This window comes from Syngnathus acus, chromosome 22 (assembly GCF_901709675.1).
Source record: "Syngnathus acus chromosome 22, fSynAcu1.2, whole genome shotgun sequence".
Lineage (NCBI taxonomy): Eukaryota > Metazoa > Chordata > Actinopteri > Syngnathiformes > Syngnathidae > Syngnathus > Syngnathus acus.
Window position 1 is genome coordinate 7,629,457 of NC_051106.1, and position 18,370 is coordinate 7,647,826.

Here is an 18,370-nt window from a genome sequence, read left to right on the forward strand (position 1 = left end):
CATTCTCTCCTGGGATCACTTTTTAAATGACCCACATGGATTTCAGTTGGGAAAATACACCATATTGTATCGACAACTTCAATATAGTACTTAAATATAACGGATGGTAGATTTTGAGAAATACATAAAAACATCATAAATACAAAGAAAATATGTTAGAATCGATATACATTTATATTAGAACATGCATTGCAGGAATAAATACATTACATTATCAATGACAAATAAAATCCAAAATATTTTAAATACTTGAAAATAAATAAATAAAATTATTAGTTTGAATAATCTACCCTACTTGGCCATAAATTTCCTGTTCACACCCCTAAAATTGTAAGCCATGTGTCTTATCTAGAATGTTGAGGGGACCATGAAAATTTATAAAATCGAGCCTGTGGGATTCTTACAAATAGTGAGCATGTGGTACAGGTGCTGTTTCATGTACACCGCCCCCCTCCTAACCTAAAAATGAGGAAAGTATCTGGTATAAACTGGAAGGACATTGTGGTCGGTGCAGGCAGACAGACAAGACAGGACCAGACAGGGTTTTGCATTTTGGTTGATTCCACAAGCCGCACGCCTAAATTATCAACGACTATAACTCCCTGGAATGCATCATGCCTGCTTTTGATAGTTTATGATCATTTGACACTTGTTTGGAACATGATTGGCAGTCTAGCAAGGTTGGTCACTTACCAAAAGCGTTAGCAGCAGGCCACTTCCTGTTAAATGGTGGTTGACAGGACCAATCGCTATCTGATTCTTGGTCGGTGAAAACCAGAAATATAACCTGTAATGCAAGCAAAAAACACAAATGTACCGAATGTTTTGTTCTTCCATCTTTTCCTCCAGTTAAGTTTGCTTCACATTGCAAGGAAACCAATTTGATTTCCTAATGACCTGATGTTGTGAAGTTTGCTGTCGCCCTCTTGCGGTGGGGCTCTGAAATGTCAAGTCAAATTTATTTATATACATAGCCCCTAATCACAGAAACATGGGTGTGTAGCTGTGGGTGGGTATAAACACATCGGGTAGGTTTCCTGCAATTTTCAAAAACACATTTTTCGGTGGCCGTGTTTATTTGTATTTATTCATTTCACAAATACGATCCTGACATGACAGTGGTGAGAGCATCTGCAACCTCAGACACTTAAAAAAAATGTTTGCGCACAAACGCTGTAATTTATGACACCCCAAAACTATAGGTTGCGTCTCTAAGTGCGTCAAATATTGCGGAATGCGTCTGCATATTTGTGTTACTCTCACTGCAGGGAAAATGTCAACACGTATAATCATACTTGGTGCAATAAACATACAAACCATCAAAGGAACCGTGGTCCGATGCCCCTGAGGTCTTACAAACGTAAAATTTACAGTTTCATAGGTGTATTAAAAGTCATGACTATCATTAAACTGACTATCATTATACTGTACATCAGTGCCAATGATACTTTCCACTTCTATATATTTGATAGCCCTGACTAAGAGCAGCTAATATGAGTACTTGGCAATTGGGGAACTAAATTATTATTTTTTTTTAAGTATAAAGATGTAATTCACATAATTGCTCAAATCAGTAATTAGAGATTTTGCTCAACAATACATGCTAGCATGTCACGCAATAGCTGCTATGCTAACTGGTCAGGTACAAACTTCTAAAAATAAAGCAAAACTTAAACAAAGATTGTTTTTTCTGATTATATGAGAAAGACGGTTGGTTGTTTTGGTCCGAGGGATATTATATTACGGCTAATTTTTTGTTTTTATATGAAAAACTGAAAAGAGGGCTTACGGTAGGTCAAGCTGTGGTCAGTCGGAGCAATTAGCTTGATGACGTCATCACTCTGCGCAGGTTTTCTCTTTTGGATATTTTCCTAAATATTTTAGTAAGTGGGTTGAGTTTGTCGAAATTACTTTAGCAAACTTCTACAATTCATAATAAATATGCAGAAACGTTTAAACAAGCTTTTTCTTGCCAAAGGAGAAAGTAATTTTCTCCATTTTACCAAAAGGGGGCACTGCAGGGCAAAGAACCCATTTTAAGTTTGTCATTTAAACTCGTGGTTAGCACGTTTGAATCAGAGCTGACAATTTAAAGAAATGATTGGATTTAAGACTTTCACAAAATAAAATGAACCAGAGTGCCAATTCACACTTTCCTTTATTCTTCAGTGCTCACAGAAAGTCACCACCCAAATACCATGTTGTAGCCAATGTTACATTCAATCTTTATGTACAAAAGAAGAAAAAAGATGTCCTATCTAAAATGTACTAGTCTATAGATGAAGTGTTATATAATCATCACAGCTTGATCATTTTTTTGTTGGTTTTTCTGTTTTGCTTTTGCTTAAAACATCTCCCAGTTTTATTTCGTCTTACAAATGGTGGAGAAAAAAAATAACAAGAAAACAGTCATTTACAATGGGTTAAAAATGTCATTTAGGTACATTTCAGTCATAAAACCAGCAATATCAAAGTCTATACAACGTGCATTACTACAGTTTGGAAATGACGGAGTCTAAAACGGCAGAGGAAGTGATAAGCACCTATATTATTGTTAGATTTGTTTGGTTGCTAAATCTAGTTCCGCCAAGAGGGGAACGCTTGTGGTCCACGAGAGTTGTAAACGACGACATTTTGTTTTAAGACTTGTGTGAGGGCTTGTTTTTTTCTCCCTTTATTTGTTTGATTCGCTGCACAGTACACGCACAACTTTAGCTGCTACATCCAATTAGCCCAGCACCAAATACTTGAATTAAATAGGTCAGCATGATGTCGAAAAAAAAGAAAAAAAGAAAAAACATTCGAGCTCACAGTTGCACGTTCACCCACGAATGCAAGCACAGGGCCGGGGAAGCTCGTCCCAGAACCTACATTGCAGTCATTGTGGATGAGATGTGTAAAAATGAAGTAAACAGACAAAAAAATAAAATAAAGAAAAACTAAATCCCTGGTTTCAGACAAATCCTCGCATTCTTTCAGATGGGCTTCATGGGCCTCCTTCATTCCGGCGTGTTCTTCAGTAGAATTATTCAGCAGGGGCAGGGGTGACGGGGGCCTCTGGACTGGCAGCTGCGGCGACCTCGGGTTCGGCTGGTGAAGAAGCCTCAGCTGGTTTTTCCTCCTTTGCCACTTCATCAGCTTTGGGCTCCTCGGGCACGGCCACTTCCTTGACCTCTTCCTTGGCCGGCGCCTTTTCTCCTTCGGCCTTCTCCTCCTCCACCGCTGCCGCTGCTCCTTCTTCCTGGGCTGGTGCCTTCTCCCCTTCCGCCTTCTCTTCTTCCGCCTTCTCCTCCTCTTCGGACTCCTTCTTGGTCTTCTTGAAGGAGAACCCGCTCAGCTTGAAGGACGGCTTCTTGAAGGAGAAGCGCTTCTTCTTCTGCTTGCTGTCTTCGGTCGTTTCCTCAGGCTTGGCAGCGGCCTCGCCGTTTGTGGCGGCGGCCTCTGGCTCCTTCTCAGCTTCCTCCGCCTTGTCACCATCCTCCTTTGGCGCCTCCTCGGTGGGGGTGCTGCCGTTGGCCTGGACCTCGGCCTTGTTGGCCTCCTCTGTTGCTGGGGAGGCATCACCGTTGGTTTTGGCGTGGCCGTTCTCCTGAGACAGGAAAGCGTGAGAGTTCAAATGGCTGACCAAAGAAATAGTACGAGCATTATAGACAGGCAGCAATATTGATATCAATGTGGTGTTACGAAAATGAACCAAGATTGGCATTATAATGACTTTGGTATGGTATCAATGCCAATGCCTAATATTGATATCAATGCTAAAGCCAGAACAGATTGATACAATGCTCAAAAATAAAATATTTAAAAACGTATTTTAATTTGTGAAGTGATCATTTAGTCTGAACAAATTCATAATTTGCTGCAACTAATTATTTATACAAAAAAGGTGGTGCGGGGGTGGGGGGCTCACATAATCACCTCAAGGTCAGAAAGTTTCATTGAAATTGAACATGACATGGCCTCCACCTTTATAATGCCAAGTATTGCTATCGTCAGCACATCTCGCCCTATCGCATACCGCTTGCAAATTAAATTCAAACGCTATTGCTTTCGACCAATAGGAAAAAAGCGAGTAAAGGCGCAGCACATCTGTTGCTAGGAGAGTGACGACAGATCGCCGAGTCTAGACCATTTTCACTCGCAGTACCTTCTCAGCGCCACTAGGAGGGGATGGCGGGCGTTTAACGTGGTGGGGGCCCGTCGAAACGTCTTTTTTTAAGCTTTCGCCTCATCATTTTAATCATCATGAAAATTATTTTTAAAAATGGTGGTAAAATCTACCGTCTGGTGCGTTGTGTGATAGTATTAAATATTATTTAGGGTATTTTGAGAGGGTGTGGGGGACAAAACATGGCTCTCCTCCTTGAATCTGGCAACAAAGGCGTGGCGTGGATGTAAAAATGGCTAAACGACCAGAGAAGACCCCACGTTAAGAATTCTAGCACAAAGAAAATGCTCCTGGTTCATAAAACACGAGGCAATCGTGGGATGTGATCAATTAAAATCAATTAAGATATTTCATGGTTTCATTTGAAAAAAAAAAAAAAAAAAAAGCGTATTGTCTCAATAATTGATTGTCGGCGGATATAGTATTTTAAACACGAGTGGCGTTCAAATTCCTGAGGAAAACGTGGAAAAAATAGGCAACGTGGTCGCCACTTTCTCCTGGATGCTGGCGAGCCCAACATAGAAGCACCCCATTAACGCAACACATTGCCCACGCCGCAATTAATACTTTAAATAATTTACATTGAATATTACCTGGCCATTAGTCTTGGCCGCTGCCGTAGCAGCCGCAGCCTCGCCGGGCTTCTCCACCGCGGCTTCCTCCTTTCCGGCGTTTTTGGAGATTTGTGCTCCCATGCTCGTTCAACAAAGGGAACCCGAGCGATGAAATGAATGAACAAAGACCGCGAGCGTTCTTATTCTCCCTCACCAAACAATCAAATCGCGGCAGCTTCCTACTTCGAGCAAGGCAATAAAGGGCACCCGAATAGCCGCGTGGAGGTTTTTAGCCGGTAAAACGTGTTTGAAATACGGGAGAACAATCGCAAACGCAAATCTCGTTTTTTTTTCCCCCTCTCTCTCTTTTTTTTGTAGGTCGAGTGGAGTTTGGGAAGAAGAGAAATTGGCCCCGCCGCGAATGAGATGCGCCAGAGTACAACGCCCAAGTCGACAGCTGAATGGGCGTCCGGGAGCTGACGTCACACCTGGCCAATCACAAAGCGGGCAGCCGACTGCGCGCGTGGGGGGGCCATCTTGGAGCGGGCCAGCGAGGACAATAGGAGGGACAACAACATGGCTACACAAACTTCTTAGTGACTTCAGTTCTTGTCTGGACGCTTTTTCGAGAGTTTGCATTTTGCACAGTTTCTTTGTTTGCATTCGTATAGTCAGGCACACTACACAGTTCGGGCCTAATGTGCTATACTACTACTGTCTACTACTATTACTCCTCATTGATTTATTTTAATGAAAAGCACAAGAGCTTCAGTATATATTCCAGAATTAGACATTTGCTGCCCATATATGAAATAATTCTTACACAAAATACAGAACCGTACACTTGTTGTATAAATGATAGTTCTCCTGAAACAAAATGTTACGTAAACGTGATTCCTAGATATTTAAAAAATGTGCCTAAAATTGTTTTATTTCTCTTGTCCTTTGCTCTTAATGTCCAACTTACATTATTATAATACATCAGATAAAAAAAATTTATCAGCCCTTTTATTGTGATTTTGTTGCGTCCTTAAAATTGTTTAAGCATCTTCTATTAGACATATATTTGAAATAGAAGTAAATATGCCCTGGAAATGTCTCTTGTCTTTTTTGGTCATTGAACTGGATTAATCAAATTACATCTTGTTTATTCCCTATTTTTTAGAAAACATGAAAAAATATAATAATACTTGTGCCTAAATCCTCATGCAAATTAGGAATGACTCATCTAAATGGAATTGACTATTAGATCATATATTCTCAGAGAGGTATTTGTGGTTAGGAAAGCAATTTCTGTTCCAGGGCCATTTCAGTTCTTCTAAAGTCCGACGCTAATGATAAAAGTATAGCATATGCCCACCACTTGCATAATAGCATCTTATCTGCTTGTTGCAGCTGGAGCTTCCCAGTGACCCACATCTAATGAGTTCACCCTGCTGCCTGACCCAGCCAGCCCGCAGCACTCGGACTCCGCCGGCAGCAGCTACCATCACTACGTGACCCACATCTCCATGGTAACAAGTCCAAAATGGCACCCAGCTCACAGAGGAGTGAGAGTGAGTACACGCAGACAAACGGCACGGGATTAGGCTGACTTTTCTGTACCCGCCCTCCCGCACCACTCTGCAGGCGAACTAGGCCACACTTTATTGTTGTCCTATCATGATGACATGCAAAGCTGCCATTTTCACGCCACGCTGCCATATGAATATGTAAACTCTGGGAGGAGAGGGGGGGGGACAAGGTAGTCGAGATGGGGATGTTAGACACCTCGATTGCTGATTCACATCGTCATGAATTCTGTGTGCGTGCATGCAAGATGAGTCAGGCAGGCCACCTCCTTCAAAAAAACCTGTGTCGTGAGTTACCCATAAGTGTATCCCACATTGCATCTTGAAAAGTGCTGAGCAACTATGCTCATTAAAAACAAAATCAAATATGGTTCATTGTGCAGACACAGAAAATGCTTTTCCATTTTTGGCTAAATAAATAATTAAATAAAGAAAGAAACCAGAGCAGTCCATTTGCCAACTTTGCCCTGGATTCTGTCACCTCAAACCAGGGTAGAGGAGGGGAAGAGGAAAAAACAGAAGGTGGAATATGCTCCCTATTGTAGCCCTTGATAGGCCACATTAACTGTCAATCAAATTTTCCATCCGCAAAGTTGGATTGTGTGAAGCAACTAGAGACGAAGCGGTTGTTTTTAAAATAAAAGCGATTTTACCTACGCAACGTCTTCTCAGCGTTTAAAATGATCCTACTTGTATTCATTCTCGTTGAATATGTTGTAAAATCTTCTAAAAGTACTGGTAATATTTTGTGTGTCGAAACTGGCAACTTTTAACCACGATATATAGCTTTTTTTGGTATTGCTCGTCTTTACTCTGAAGGCACATACCGGAAGTAGTATTTGTTATTAATGCTGTCTTGATGCTGTCTCCCCGCCTTCGTCACGGGCGTATGTACGCACGGCAGATCCTGGGGCTCCCGAGTCGGTTGTGACGGGAACCGCTATTCTCTCTCCCTCTTTTTCTGTATCTCGTTTCCGCCTGTTACACTGCCTCTGGGATAAAGGAGGAAAATCCCAGGGACGAAGCCGAATAGTCACTGGCTGGAAACTCCGATGGATTAGTTTTAAATCCCCCCTCTCCACACCACCACCACCACCCCACCTCCTCTCCGGTAAGCACGTTTGGTTTATTTTTCTACTCACGAGTTGCATTTCAATTGCTTGTCAGCTTTTTTGTTTCTCAAATGGGAGCCGCATAGCGCAGAATATAGTCTCTGTTAATGCGAGGTGATGATGTTTTTGCAGTGGGATTCAGTGGATGGGGGGGCTCTTGTGTTGCAGCAGCTGGGATGGGGATGCACTGCAGTCAGAGCCGCGTTGACCGCACAAACAGCACGCAAGGCCCCCGCAGACAGCCTCCTGTTGATTTAGCTGCAAATAATTGCCCCTGATAGCCAATCAAATCTGATTCCTAATCGGGTTATGTGTGTCAAGTGTGTGCAAGGGCGGTCCGTCCATCTTTAACTGGAATCAAAACAGTGATGATGATGAGGAGGAGGAGGATGACCGGATAGACAGAGCGACATAGCAGAGTAGCAGGAGTGGAAAAAGTACACAGTGTGTACTTCAGTAGAAGTCCAGCTATTAAAAGGGTGTGTACTGATTCCAATACTTTATATAAGTAGAAAAGACTCCATCCATCCATCCATCCATCCATCCATCCATCCATCCATCCATCCATCCATATTTTCATCTCCAAGCCAAAGCCCTGTCTAATGGAAAAGTGGTGCATTTCTGCCACCTAGTGGTATCTATAGGCAATTCCATGCATTCATTCACGTATTAAAATAATTCTATGATTTCTTTATCCTCCAAATTATTTTTTCTCATTAAAATACACATTGACTCAACACTATGTTTTAATGTTGGTCGTCATGGTGATATTATGGGCTGGCGATGGCCCGCCATCCACAGATTCTGCACTGACTTTGTTAAGAAGGCCCGTTGGGCTCCATCCTACACATCCACTTTGTGCGAGGCTCAGCTGTGAATTTCTTTTTTATAATAAGCTCTTTTCATGGTCATCACTTTGCAAGAGCAACACTGGCCGGCATTGTCCGGCTAATCTTGTAGCCCGGTGAACTGCAGCCATTGTCTTCTTGTTAATACACTGAATGAAGTCGCTTGTCTGACACAAGCAAATATTGTAACTATTCGGTGGGGCGGTGTCGCCATAATGGAGGAGATTGTGGAGTCCGGTCAACATGCGGCCCGAGAAATGACGGTTGCATTTTGATTTTGCATTGCGGAATTGAATAAGGTCACATGTGACATCAGTGGATTGGGGGTGACCTCAGTCATGTGAGTGCAAAGGGACCCCTACGCTTCAAGCTGACGTTTGCAAAATGACTTATGATGACGCAGTTTACAAAGACCACAATACAACACTCGTGTGTTTTTGTCTCTCAATTCAAGGTATGGGGTACTCGTGAAGTACGCCGATACCAGCTACCGATACTTAAAGTCTTCTGTTGAATAGGTCACATAAAAATTCAGGCTTATAACCACCACCACAAAATGTAACACCATTATTTGACTCGTTTTGAGCGATGCATATTGGAAAAATGCAGCTTTGCGTGCGTTAATCTTTTCATCTGTGATTTCCGTGACTGCTGCACCACTTGAAAAAAAGTTTCAGTTTACTACAGTACAACAGAAAGACAAGATGTAAGACATGGCAATGCTTTTAAACATGAAACACTCTTCTTGAAACCGCTGCCAGGGACCAAGGGAAGAAAAACTTTTTTTTTGATGCTGCGGCAATGTTAAAGAGATTAGTCTCAGTGGCCTCCTCCGCCAAGCTGAACGACGTGCCCGCGGACAGTTACACATCAACGACGCCATAAAACGGAGGATTTATGAATTACGACAATGGCGGCCATGCAAAAGTGTAAAGGTAATGAGATTCGCAGTGGCATTCTGCACAGTTCCATGCTATTAGCAACATTTCTTTGCCTTGTTTTTTTTTTACACAGGATTCGACACTATGTGACCCTGACATGACTCGCCGTTTAATTTACGATATTGACCCTGCCGCTTTACTATAAATGGACTTGTATCTCGTTACGGCTCCCGGCACTGCGCGCGTATGTGCGCTCGTGCCTAAATTACTGCTTTTTGTTTCAGTGAATTAATTTCCAGTTTAGAACGGTAAACGGCTTTGCATTGAATATCACAGCACATTTTATGACTTTTCTATCATAGTCTGCCATCCTTGGGCAAATAAATATAAAAGAGTTTCACCCCACAAAAATGCAAATGGGTGAAAAAGCAGAATGATGAGGGTGAGAGAGAGAGTCAAGACATTTGCAGGAATTCAGTGTCACCACATTTTGTTCTACTGTGTAATTAGTTGTGCCGCGTAAAGTCTGGTGTTTAATTTCAACCTAATTGAAAGATTGTTCCGACGACCGGCTCGGAGCCTCCGAGGAAGCCGCTGAAATAATGGAACATTGAATCATAATTTCCCCACTGGTGTTGGCAGCTATTCTTTCACTTTGCCCCCCCCCCCGTCCCCGTCCTTTTGCTCATTCCTAATTTTGTTTGTGTGTCCTCCTCAGAAGCCAGAGAATGGGCTGCGTCCAATGTAAGGATAAAGACGCAGCAAAACTCACCGAGGGACGCGACGCCGCTCTCTCCCACCACCCGGGTTATCGTTATGGCGCCGACCCGACGCCGCAGCACTACCCGCCCAACTTCGGGGTCACCACCATCCCCAATTACAATAACTTTGGCGGCGGAGGCGCCACGCAGGGGGTCACCGTCTTCGGAGGCGTGCACACGTCCTCGCAGTCGGGCACGCTGCGCTCTCGAGGAGGGACGGGTGAGATTTCATCTGCAAAAAAAAAAAAAAAAATGACAGCCAGCAGGGTTTTGACAGCTGTTTTAATTTATCTTCATCTTAAATGAGCGTCTGTGCTCCCCAATTAAAACGCTTGTGAATATTTATTTCGAGGCACTCCCTGAAAGGCTTGCATAACTTAGTGTTGCTTCTAACGACAACAAAGAATGATGGGAAAACCTCCTCCAAAGACTTTTCTGTCCTAAAATTAGCATCGGCCCGCTAAGTAATGCACCGGAAATGTGCTGGAAAAATTTGTCTAAAAGCGTTTTTCTGCGTGAAGCCATAAAGCCAAACCGTAAACTAAAGTCCAGAAGTCAAACCCAAGTCGGAGTGTCGTCTGCGTAAACCAAAATGGTGGCCTGGTTTTGGCTATTTATACCAGCTTCCACCACTTCCTGAAGGCCAGAAGAAGTCCGCCGAGTGTCACGCACAAAATGTTGACTTTACTAAATGGAACTCAAAATGCCATATGTCAGCAAGTTCTACTTATAGCGGCACATTGCAAAGAACTTTAACCTTTTGCGTGCCGTCTTTCAGAAACTCACAAAATTGATTGATTTCAAAAGTCCCAGTAGCGCCATCTACTGCATCTGGTGGGTCACTGCCCTTAAACAATTGCAACCAGATGACCTTCTGTCGGCGTTTCCTTCAAGACCTGCTGACTCAATTACAAAACCAGACTAGATGTATAGCGTGGGATAAAAGGAAATACTAATCATAAAAATCAGAAGCTGCGTGTAGTTTTGTGAAATAAACCAGCAAATAAGATCAAAAGTTAAAAATGTGGGAGGCTTTGACATATCAAACAACATATGTTCGGCATATGGAGCGACCTCATAACAAAAACCACAAGAAAAAGCCAAACATGCTAAGGCCAGACTTATCACCAGGCCTGCGGATCTGGCACCAGTCTGAACCTTGACCACGTCTCTCATCCTCCTCCAAGACTATCCACAAGCCAACATTGACGAGAACCTGCCACACGAGTCCATCTGCAAATCGGTTCCTAATGGCTTTGTCTTGCAGGGGTGACGCTGTTCGTGGCGCTGTACGACTACGAAGCCCGGACGGACGATGACCTCAGCTTCAGAAAAGGGGAGAGGTTCCAGATCCTCAACAGCACGTAAGCTTGAAAACATCTGCGGAATAGCGCTGGAGGGCGGAGCCCCCCCATCGCATCCAAAGGGACCATTAGCAAAAAAAAAAAAAATTGTAGGTCTCGAAATGGGTCAGAGGTGGAGGACGAAATGAAACTTCACCGTATGGCTTTGAAGAACGTGTCGACCGGTTCCTCAGACTTCCTGTCTGTCCTTTCCTACAGAGAGGGCGACTGGTGGGAGGCCCGCTCCCTTACCACAGGTGGAACTGGTTACATTCCAAGTAATTACGTCGCCCCGGTGGACTCCATCCAAGCCGAGGAGTGCGTAGAATTTTTTTTCCCTCCTGCCCCCGCCCTTTTATGCATGGCGTTCACGGTCATTAATATTTCAGACTTGGTCTCACAACACGTGCAGCGAGAAATGAAAGAAATGTTCAAACGGCGCCATGCTTTACGCTTATTTTATTTCTGCAGCTGGTATTTTGGTAAACTGGGCCGGAAGGATGCCGAGCGGCAGCTGTTGTCCAACAGCAATGCCAGAGGCACCTTCCTCATCCGGGAGAGCGAAACAACCAAAGGTACACATGCCGCCATCTTTTTAAATCATTTGCCTAATAAAGAAAATATTTTTTTCGCTGGAAATACAGAAAATCAATGATCTGGCCTGATGCCAAGTATATTTCGAAAGGGGGGTCCAGCGCCCCTGTGGGCCCCCCCTCTAGCACCGTCAGTGCAATTTAACGCCAGGTGGCTTTTAAAGCGATCTTCTCAATGTGTGATCTCGATTCCAGGCGCTTACTCCCTCTCCATCCAGGACTGGGACGACATCAAGGGTGACCACGTCAAACACTACAAGATCCGCAAATTGGACAGCGGCGGTTACTACATCACCACCAGAGCCCAGTTCGAGACGCTCCAACAACTCGTGCACCACTATTCCGGTGAGCTTCCGCCAAGCGTCCACATTTGGATGAGACCGCATCCAACACGTTCATAGCGGCGCCGTCTCTTTCGTGTTTCGGACAGCCAGGGCGGCGGGACTGTGCTGCCGGCTGATCGTGCCCTGCCACAAGGGCATGCCCCGTCTGACGGACCTGTCCATCAAAACCAAAGACGTCTGGGAGATCCCCAGGGAGTCGCTGCAGCTCATCAAACGCCTCGGCAATGGGCAGTTCGGCGAGGTCTGGATGGGTAAGCATTCTAAAAAAAATAATTGGTGATAAATAAATAAATATAAATAATCTGAGATTGTGATTTTTTTTGCAGGCACGTGGAACGGCACCACCAAGGTGGCGGTGAAGACCCTGAAGCCGGGCACCATGTCACCGGAGTCCTTTTTAGAGGAGGCTCAGATCATGAAGAAGCTGCGTCACGATAAGCTGGTGCAGCTCTACGCTGTGGTTTCCGAGGAGCCCATCTACATCGTCACCGAGTACATGAATAAAGGTACGGCGTCGATGTGACGTACTCGTGCTCGCCCCCTCCCCCCCATGTGACGCGTACATAATTCATCAACGCATGCGAACCGCGTATAAAACTAGAGCGATGACAGCAGGCGGTCTTGCCGAGCGTTCTGTCGCTACAGCAAATAAAAAATCTGGGCCAATAAAGTGGAACTTTGGTGGCGCCGATCCCAGCACTGATCTCACGTCGCTTGTTTTGATTCTGGCTTTCTGTTCTGTTGTTTTGGGTCAAAACGCACGCAAGGCAAACTTGATTTCACGGCAGCTTTTATCCGAATCGCCGGCTGATTTAAAAAAAAAAAAAAAAAAAAAAGCAGAAGAACAAAAAAGGAGAATGACATTTAAAAAAAAAAAAATGGGGGTCATGTGCCATAATAACTGCACAAAAAATAGATTTCATTTCAGAGCTGCCAAATACCGAGAAACGTAAATACCAGTCACATGATTTGTGACTCCTCCCACAGGACACGACTCAGCCAATCAAATCATTTTCCCAAAAGAGATCGATATAAACAATAGTGTGTTTTTTTTTCTATGTTTCAGGGAGTTTGCTCGACTTCCTGAAAGACGGAGAAGGACGATGCCTGAAACTTCCAAATCTGGTGGACATGGCGGCTCAGGTCTGGCATCAATGCGAAATATTGAATAAGAATTTGTAAAACCCCATTTTGCAAGCTTATGAATTCCTTCAACTCAAATGCTTATAAAACTGTTTCCATGATTCATAAATAACAGAGTCAACTTCCCAGGTGGCAGCTGGCATGGCGTACATCGAGAGGATGAACTACATCCACCGAGACCTGCGCTCGGCCAACATTCTGGTCGGAGACAGTCTGGTGTGTAAGATTGCCGACTTCGGTCTGGCCCGGCTCATTGAGGACAACGAGTACACGGCCAGACAAGGTCAACAAAACAGTAGTTTGCAAACCTTTTAAATGAACCACCACTTAAAATTGAATTTTCGCAAATTTACTTTCCCATTATTTGCAGGTGCAAAGTTTCCAATTAAGTGGACCGCGCCCGAGGCGGCGCTCTACGGGAAATTCACCATCAAATCCGACGTGTGGTCCTTCGGTATCCTGCTCACGGAGCTTGTGACCAAAGGCCGGGTGCCCTATCCAGGTACGTCTGATGGGATTTTCTTTTTGTATATGCATGAGCATTACAAATCTGCCTTAGCGTCAGACTCTAAAAACAGTACAGCGTGTTGCGTAATGCGCACTAGCGTCATCCATAAAAAATAAAACAAGACATGCTCCTAGTTTAATTGCCTAGTCCACGAGTAACACCCGAATCCCCCTCAAGTTCTCATCCAGTCCTTGTAATCCTCACCAAGTGCTCTTTTAGTCTCTCTTGTACTCTACTCGCCAAAGATGGCTGGAAGCTAAACCAAAAATGGGTTCAACCCTCTAAAAATAGACTGTGGACCAATTTCCGTGTTGCCCGTGAGTGAGTTTTTCATGAATTATTAAATGTGGAACTGTGTGTACTTCACTCCTATGAAGAGATCACACTTTTTTTTTTTCTTTTTTTTTTTTAAACTTGATCAGCTCCAAATTCCTGATTGTGTCAGATCTACTTTGAGTTCCAGTCCAGGATGAGAACATAGAACCATCTATAATGCAATATTTTTGTGTTCCATTAAGCTGACCTACATTACACAGGGAACATAAAACAATATCCAACCACAATGATCCACTCCGGCCTGAATACGATTTTTCTTTCCGAAAATGACGCCATGCGCCAAAGTGCTCTTTTTTCCACCAACACCAATTTTTTATTTATTTTTTTAAATCAGACTGCTAAGAGCCTCACATCATTTCTCCCTCCGTGCGATCCAGGCATGAACAATCGCGAGGTGCTGGAGCAAGTTGAACGAGGCTACCGCATGCCGTGCCCGCAAGACTGCCCCACGTCGCTCCACGAGCTCATGGTGCAATGCTGGAAGAAAGACCCCGAGGAGAGGCCCACCTTCGAGTACTTGCAGGCCTTTTTGGAGGACTACTTCACTGCCACCGAGCCTCAATACCAGCCGGGGGATAATCTTTGAGTGGCTTTTCCACAACTGTCCAGCAGAGGGAGCCAGAAATCTTGCTCGCACCCCACTCACTGTTTAAAAGCTGTCTCCTCACCTCTTCCAAGACACACACAAACACACACACACAGAGGAAAGATGACTATCATGAAGGAGATGGGCCTGCCTTGGATGCAAAAAAAAAAAAAAAAAAAAAAAAAACGACAGGGAGCTGTGTGACTTGTACAAAGTGTAAATACAAAAATTGCTTGGTTACTTCTTTCTGTTGGTTCCATTCAACATTCTATTTTTTTTTTATATTTTTGGAAAACGGTTCTATCAAGTCCCAATGAAAGATAACAGATAAATTAATGTTGATAAAAATGTCAAATGAAAATGTGTTTTTGTCGAATCCCCAGTATAATTGACGCTCAACATTTTCAATGCACACGCTTGGATAAATTGTTGCAAAAATGTTTTTGAACATGTTGAGATATTTTCTTTGTGTTGTTTTCTACCAGGTTTATTAACATTACTACTCCATGTAGTACTGCTACTGCTCTTCCTCATTTTCTCAAGGAACTCCGATGTACTATAAAACCCATTCTTGCCTTTTTCCTCTTTAGTAAGACTCTGTAAGGATTTCCCAAACTGGATCCATACCTAAACTTCACAATTTACAATTCAATAGGAATTAACAACACGATGTGCCTGCTCGATGATCAATAACTGAACCCCAGAATTGTATTTTAGGTCCTTGACGCCAGTTTGGGAAAGCTCGCTGTAAGGAAAATGCCTTCTATTAATTGCCTAGCAAACTCTTCCACCCCGCACCAACACAAAGTGCAAATGCAAGCAAAAAAAAAAAAAAGAGAGGGAGGGGAAAAAACTGCCACTCCAAAATTGCCAAACGTGTTCGAGACCAAACATGTTTACATCTTTTCAGATCTTTTTAAGAGTGGGTGCCTGCGGCGCTTGGGAGCGTTCCATGCCAGCCCTTCCTTGTGTGTGTCTCTTATGTTGCTTTATGTGTTGTTATAATTTATGGTCTCTGTCTAATTACCTGTAAATGGTTTGAAATTAAAAACAACAAAATAATATTGCTCTCCCTGGTGCGTCTTATTATTGCAAAACGAATACCGAAATGTCATTTTGTTTTCTTCCCCTCTGGGCTCAACGTCAATCACTCAAAGCAAACGTGACTGAAGCGACCGCAGCCTGTATGCAAATTAGCGAGAGCGTGTCTACCAGCCACGAGATTAATGACGGATAGCTTTTAATTGATATGAGCAAAGATTTAATTTATTACTGTTTTCGTTGTTTGTGTGGCTAAAAGGAGCTGAGATTTTGAAAAGCGTGTATGCAACATTTGAGAAACGAACGTTATGGAAAAAGGGAAAATACTTTTGCTGTTATCATTAGCTTAATTATTATGTATTTCTTCGTTAAATGGTCCCATACTAAAATAAATATGGCGTAAATGTTTGTCGGATATAAAAACAAGACATTTTTATGGATGTAATTATAATAACCATAAATGTAGAGTATTAATCTTGCATTTTAACATTTAATTTAATTAAAAAAACACTTTATATTTTTTTTGCAAACAGGTTCTATGCAGTCATTTTATTTTTCGCTTCAGTAATCCGTCTTTTATATATTTGACTTTTAGCGCACGTAAAAGGGGTCAGCGGGTCACAATTAGATGGCGGGTTGTCGTATTATAATTGCAGTTTTGTCTGCATTGTAGCCTTTCTTGACGATCTGGATTAGCGACACACTCAGCCGCTTCGAAACCTGGCATGTGGATTTGGGCGTGGAGAATTTGCATAAAGCAGCAACACAGGCACGCGCATGCGTGCCAGGAATGCAGCGGATGGCGAGCGAGCTCCGCTGGAATCTGTTTGCGGTGATGTACGAGGTGAACAAAGTCGGGCGCATTTGACGGATGTCTTCAGACAGGTAAGCAACGTTTGGGAGCAATTTAGTGATTATCGGTGCTGATAAATATTGCCATTGTCAGATTGCAGGATGGAAACTGTTGGGAGGAGGAAGTGGAGCAACTTGAACCTCCTTTGCCACTCAAGTCTGAGGATGAGGGTGATGGGACCCAACATTTTTGTCAGCGATGCCAAAGCCTAGCGCTGCCCTCCCAAAACTGGTAACGAGATCGCAACAAATTTAATACATTTTGCAGTTCTGACTAGTAATAAAGTACAAATCTGTTATGTACTTAAAAAGGAGTGGAATGGGGGCTTACAAAGTTTTAGCAAGATTTGAATGTAGTACTTTTGCAACATTTGTCTTTTGTGTCAGGATACAACGTCAGGTGTCGCCAAGCGTCTCGGTGAACGTGCCGCATTTCTCTGTGCCGCCCGAGGTCAGCGGCGTGACCTTATCGACGACGGCCTCCTCCTCCTCCGCCACTTCGTCCGCAGCCTCGCATGTGCAACAGAGACGAGGAAGCTTGCCAAATGAGTCGAGTGAGTCGTGTTGTGGTTTGGCATGCGACATCTCTTATTGTGTCACTACAGCATAGCAGTCCCATAACTATATAAAGTCTCTCTCCATGTTATGTTAGCTTCTCTTCAACCAGGGGATTGATTGAGACAGAAATAATCAATGCATTTAATGAAAGACGATTTTTTTGACTGATTTTGCGCTCAGGAAAAATCTTCATTACCTGCTCCTCGGACTCATCTTGTGAGATGATGGCCTTTGTTGACTTTCTGTCCAAACATGGCTTCCAAGCTGCGGTTGACGGGCCCCTTACAACCTGGGAGGACACAATTATGAAAGACGTAAGTAGAAAGTTCCCCAACTGTCCAGCAGGGGGAGACAGACAATCTACTTGCACCCAGGTGGCTGTTTAAAAATCGGTCTCTTCACCTCGACACGCGCACACAGACACACAATTATGGATGACAAAAATACACAAGTTCATAAATGACTGAAAAAATAAACAAGATTGCCATGTTTTAACATTTCCTGCAGCCATCCACGCCCATCATTGTGGCTATCAGTCCGCGCTACAAGGCCGACATTGAAGACTGTGCTGTGCACACCCACGGTCTGCACACTAAATACATTTACTCCATGGTAAGACATTAGATAGAAAAAGTCCACACACCCCTGTTCAAATGCGGGATTTTTGTCATACACTAGATTGGTGCACTTATTTATCTTTTTTACATTTTTTAAAAAGATGCAGCATGAATTTATCCAACAAGGCAGCTTGAACTTCCGCTTCATACCTGTGCTCTTCCTTAACGCCTCCCAGGTTAGCCAGGTCCTCCTCCACATTATTTTGATTGCCAACATAGCTTGCTTAGTGTTTGTCCATGCCGTGTCACGGTGCAGAAGGACGTTCCAGGATGGCTTCAGAACACTCGCGTGTACCGCTGGCCGCGTGACACGGACGACCTGTTGTTGCGACTGCTGAGGGAGGAAAGATTTGTTCCTCCTCCGGTGCATGGGGAGCTCACACTCATCATCACACCTGTGGCTGCCACACCTTAAATCCTACGTCTTATATTTAGGCATATAATAATTTTGCAAAATGATTTATAATCTTTTTATACCTTCAAGAAAAAAACAGTAATAAAACATTTGATTTGCTTTGTCATCTCAGTTTGTTTGACTATAGTTCTGTCCCACT

General features: G+C 43.4%; 3 protein-coding genes and 1 long non-coding RNA gene across 6 annotated transcripts; 2 read left to right on the forward strand and 2 right to left on the reverse strand.

The window, feature by feature from the left end:
• Nucleotides 1-2,139: 2,139 nt before the first annotated feature.
• Nucleotides 2,140-5,152, reverse strand: marcksb (myristoylated alanine-rich protein kinase C substrate b). Its single transcript, XM_037241847.1, has 2 exons — nt 4,762-5,152; nt 2,140-3,589 (listed from the first exon to the last, which is right to left on the reverse strand). Exons 1-2 carry the CDS (start codon nt 4,861-4,863, stop codon nt 3,026-3,028), a joined length of 666 nt encoding a protein of 221 aa, XP_037097742.1. The 5' UTR covers nt 4,864-5,152; the 3' UTR covers nt 2,140-3,025.
• Nucleotides 5,153-7,161: 2,009 nt separating this feature from the next.
• fyna (FYN proto-oncogene, Src family tyrosine kinase a) lies at nt 7,162-15,810 on the forward strand. 2 transcript variants are annotated; one of them, XM_037242216.1, is made up of 12 exons: nt 7,162-7,404; nt 9,853-10,115; nt 11,163-11,259; nt 11,458-11,556; nt 11,710-11,813; nt 12,027-12,176; nt 12,262-12,426; nt 12,502-12,681; nt 13,242-13,318; nt 13,448-13,601; nt 13,689-13,820; nt 14,540-15,810. In XM_037242216.1, the coding sequence occupies exons 2-12, from the start codon at nt 9,863-9,865 to the stop codon at nt 14,746-14,748; spliced, it is 1,620 nt and encodes a 539-aa protein (XP_037098111.1). In that variant the 5' UTR covers nt 7,162-7,404; nt 9,853-9,862; the 3' UTR covers nt 14,749-15,810. The 2 variants fall into 2 exon arrangements, with proteins under 2 accessions (XP_037098111.1, XP_037098112.1); XM_037242217.1 differs by having other exon boundaries at nt 9,856-10,115.
• On the reverse strand, nt 9,272-18,052 carry LOC119116654. The gene is made up of 3 exons (XR_005096311.1): nt 17,967-18,052; nt 17,396-17,488; nt 9,272-10,127 (listed from the first exon to the last, which is right to left on the reverse strand). It is a non-coding gene; the product is annotated as an uncharacterized LOC119116654 (long non-coding RNA).
• LOC119116652 (E3 ubiquitin ligase TRAF3IP2-like) lies at nt 16,383-18,342 on the forward strand. Of its 2 annotated transcripts, XM_037242220.1 has the most exons (7): nt 16,388-16,674; nt 16,736-16,873; nt 17,029-17,195; nt 17,380-17,513; nt 17,707-17,811; nt 17,918-17,992; nt 18,073-18,342. In XM_037242220.1, exons 1-7 carry the CDS (start codon nt 16,661-16,663, stop codon nt 18,229-18,231), a joined length of 792 nt encoding a protein of 263 aa, XP_037098115.1. In that variant the 5' UTR covers nt 16,388-16,660; the 3' UTR covers nt 18,232-18,342. The 2 variants fall into 2 exon arrangements, with proteins under 2 accessions (XP_037098114.1, XP_037098115.1); XM_037242219.1 differs by having other exon boundaries at nt 16,383-16,674; nt 17,918-18,166.
• The last annotated feature ends 28 nt before the right edge of the window (nt 18,343-18,370 follow it).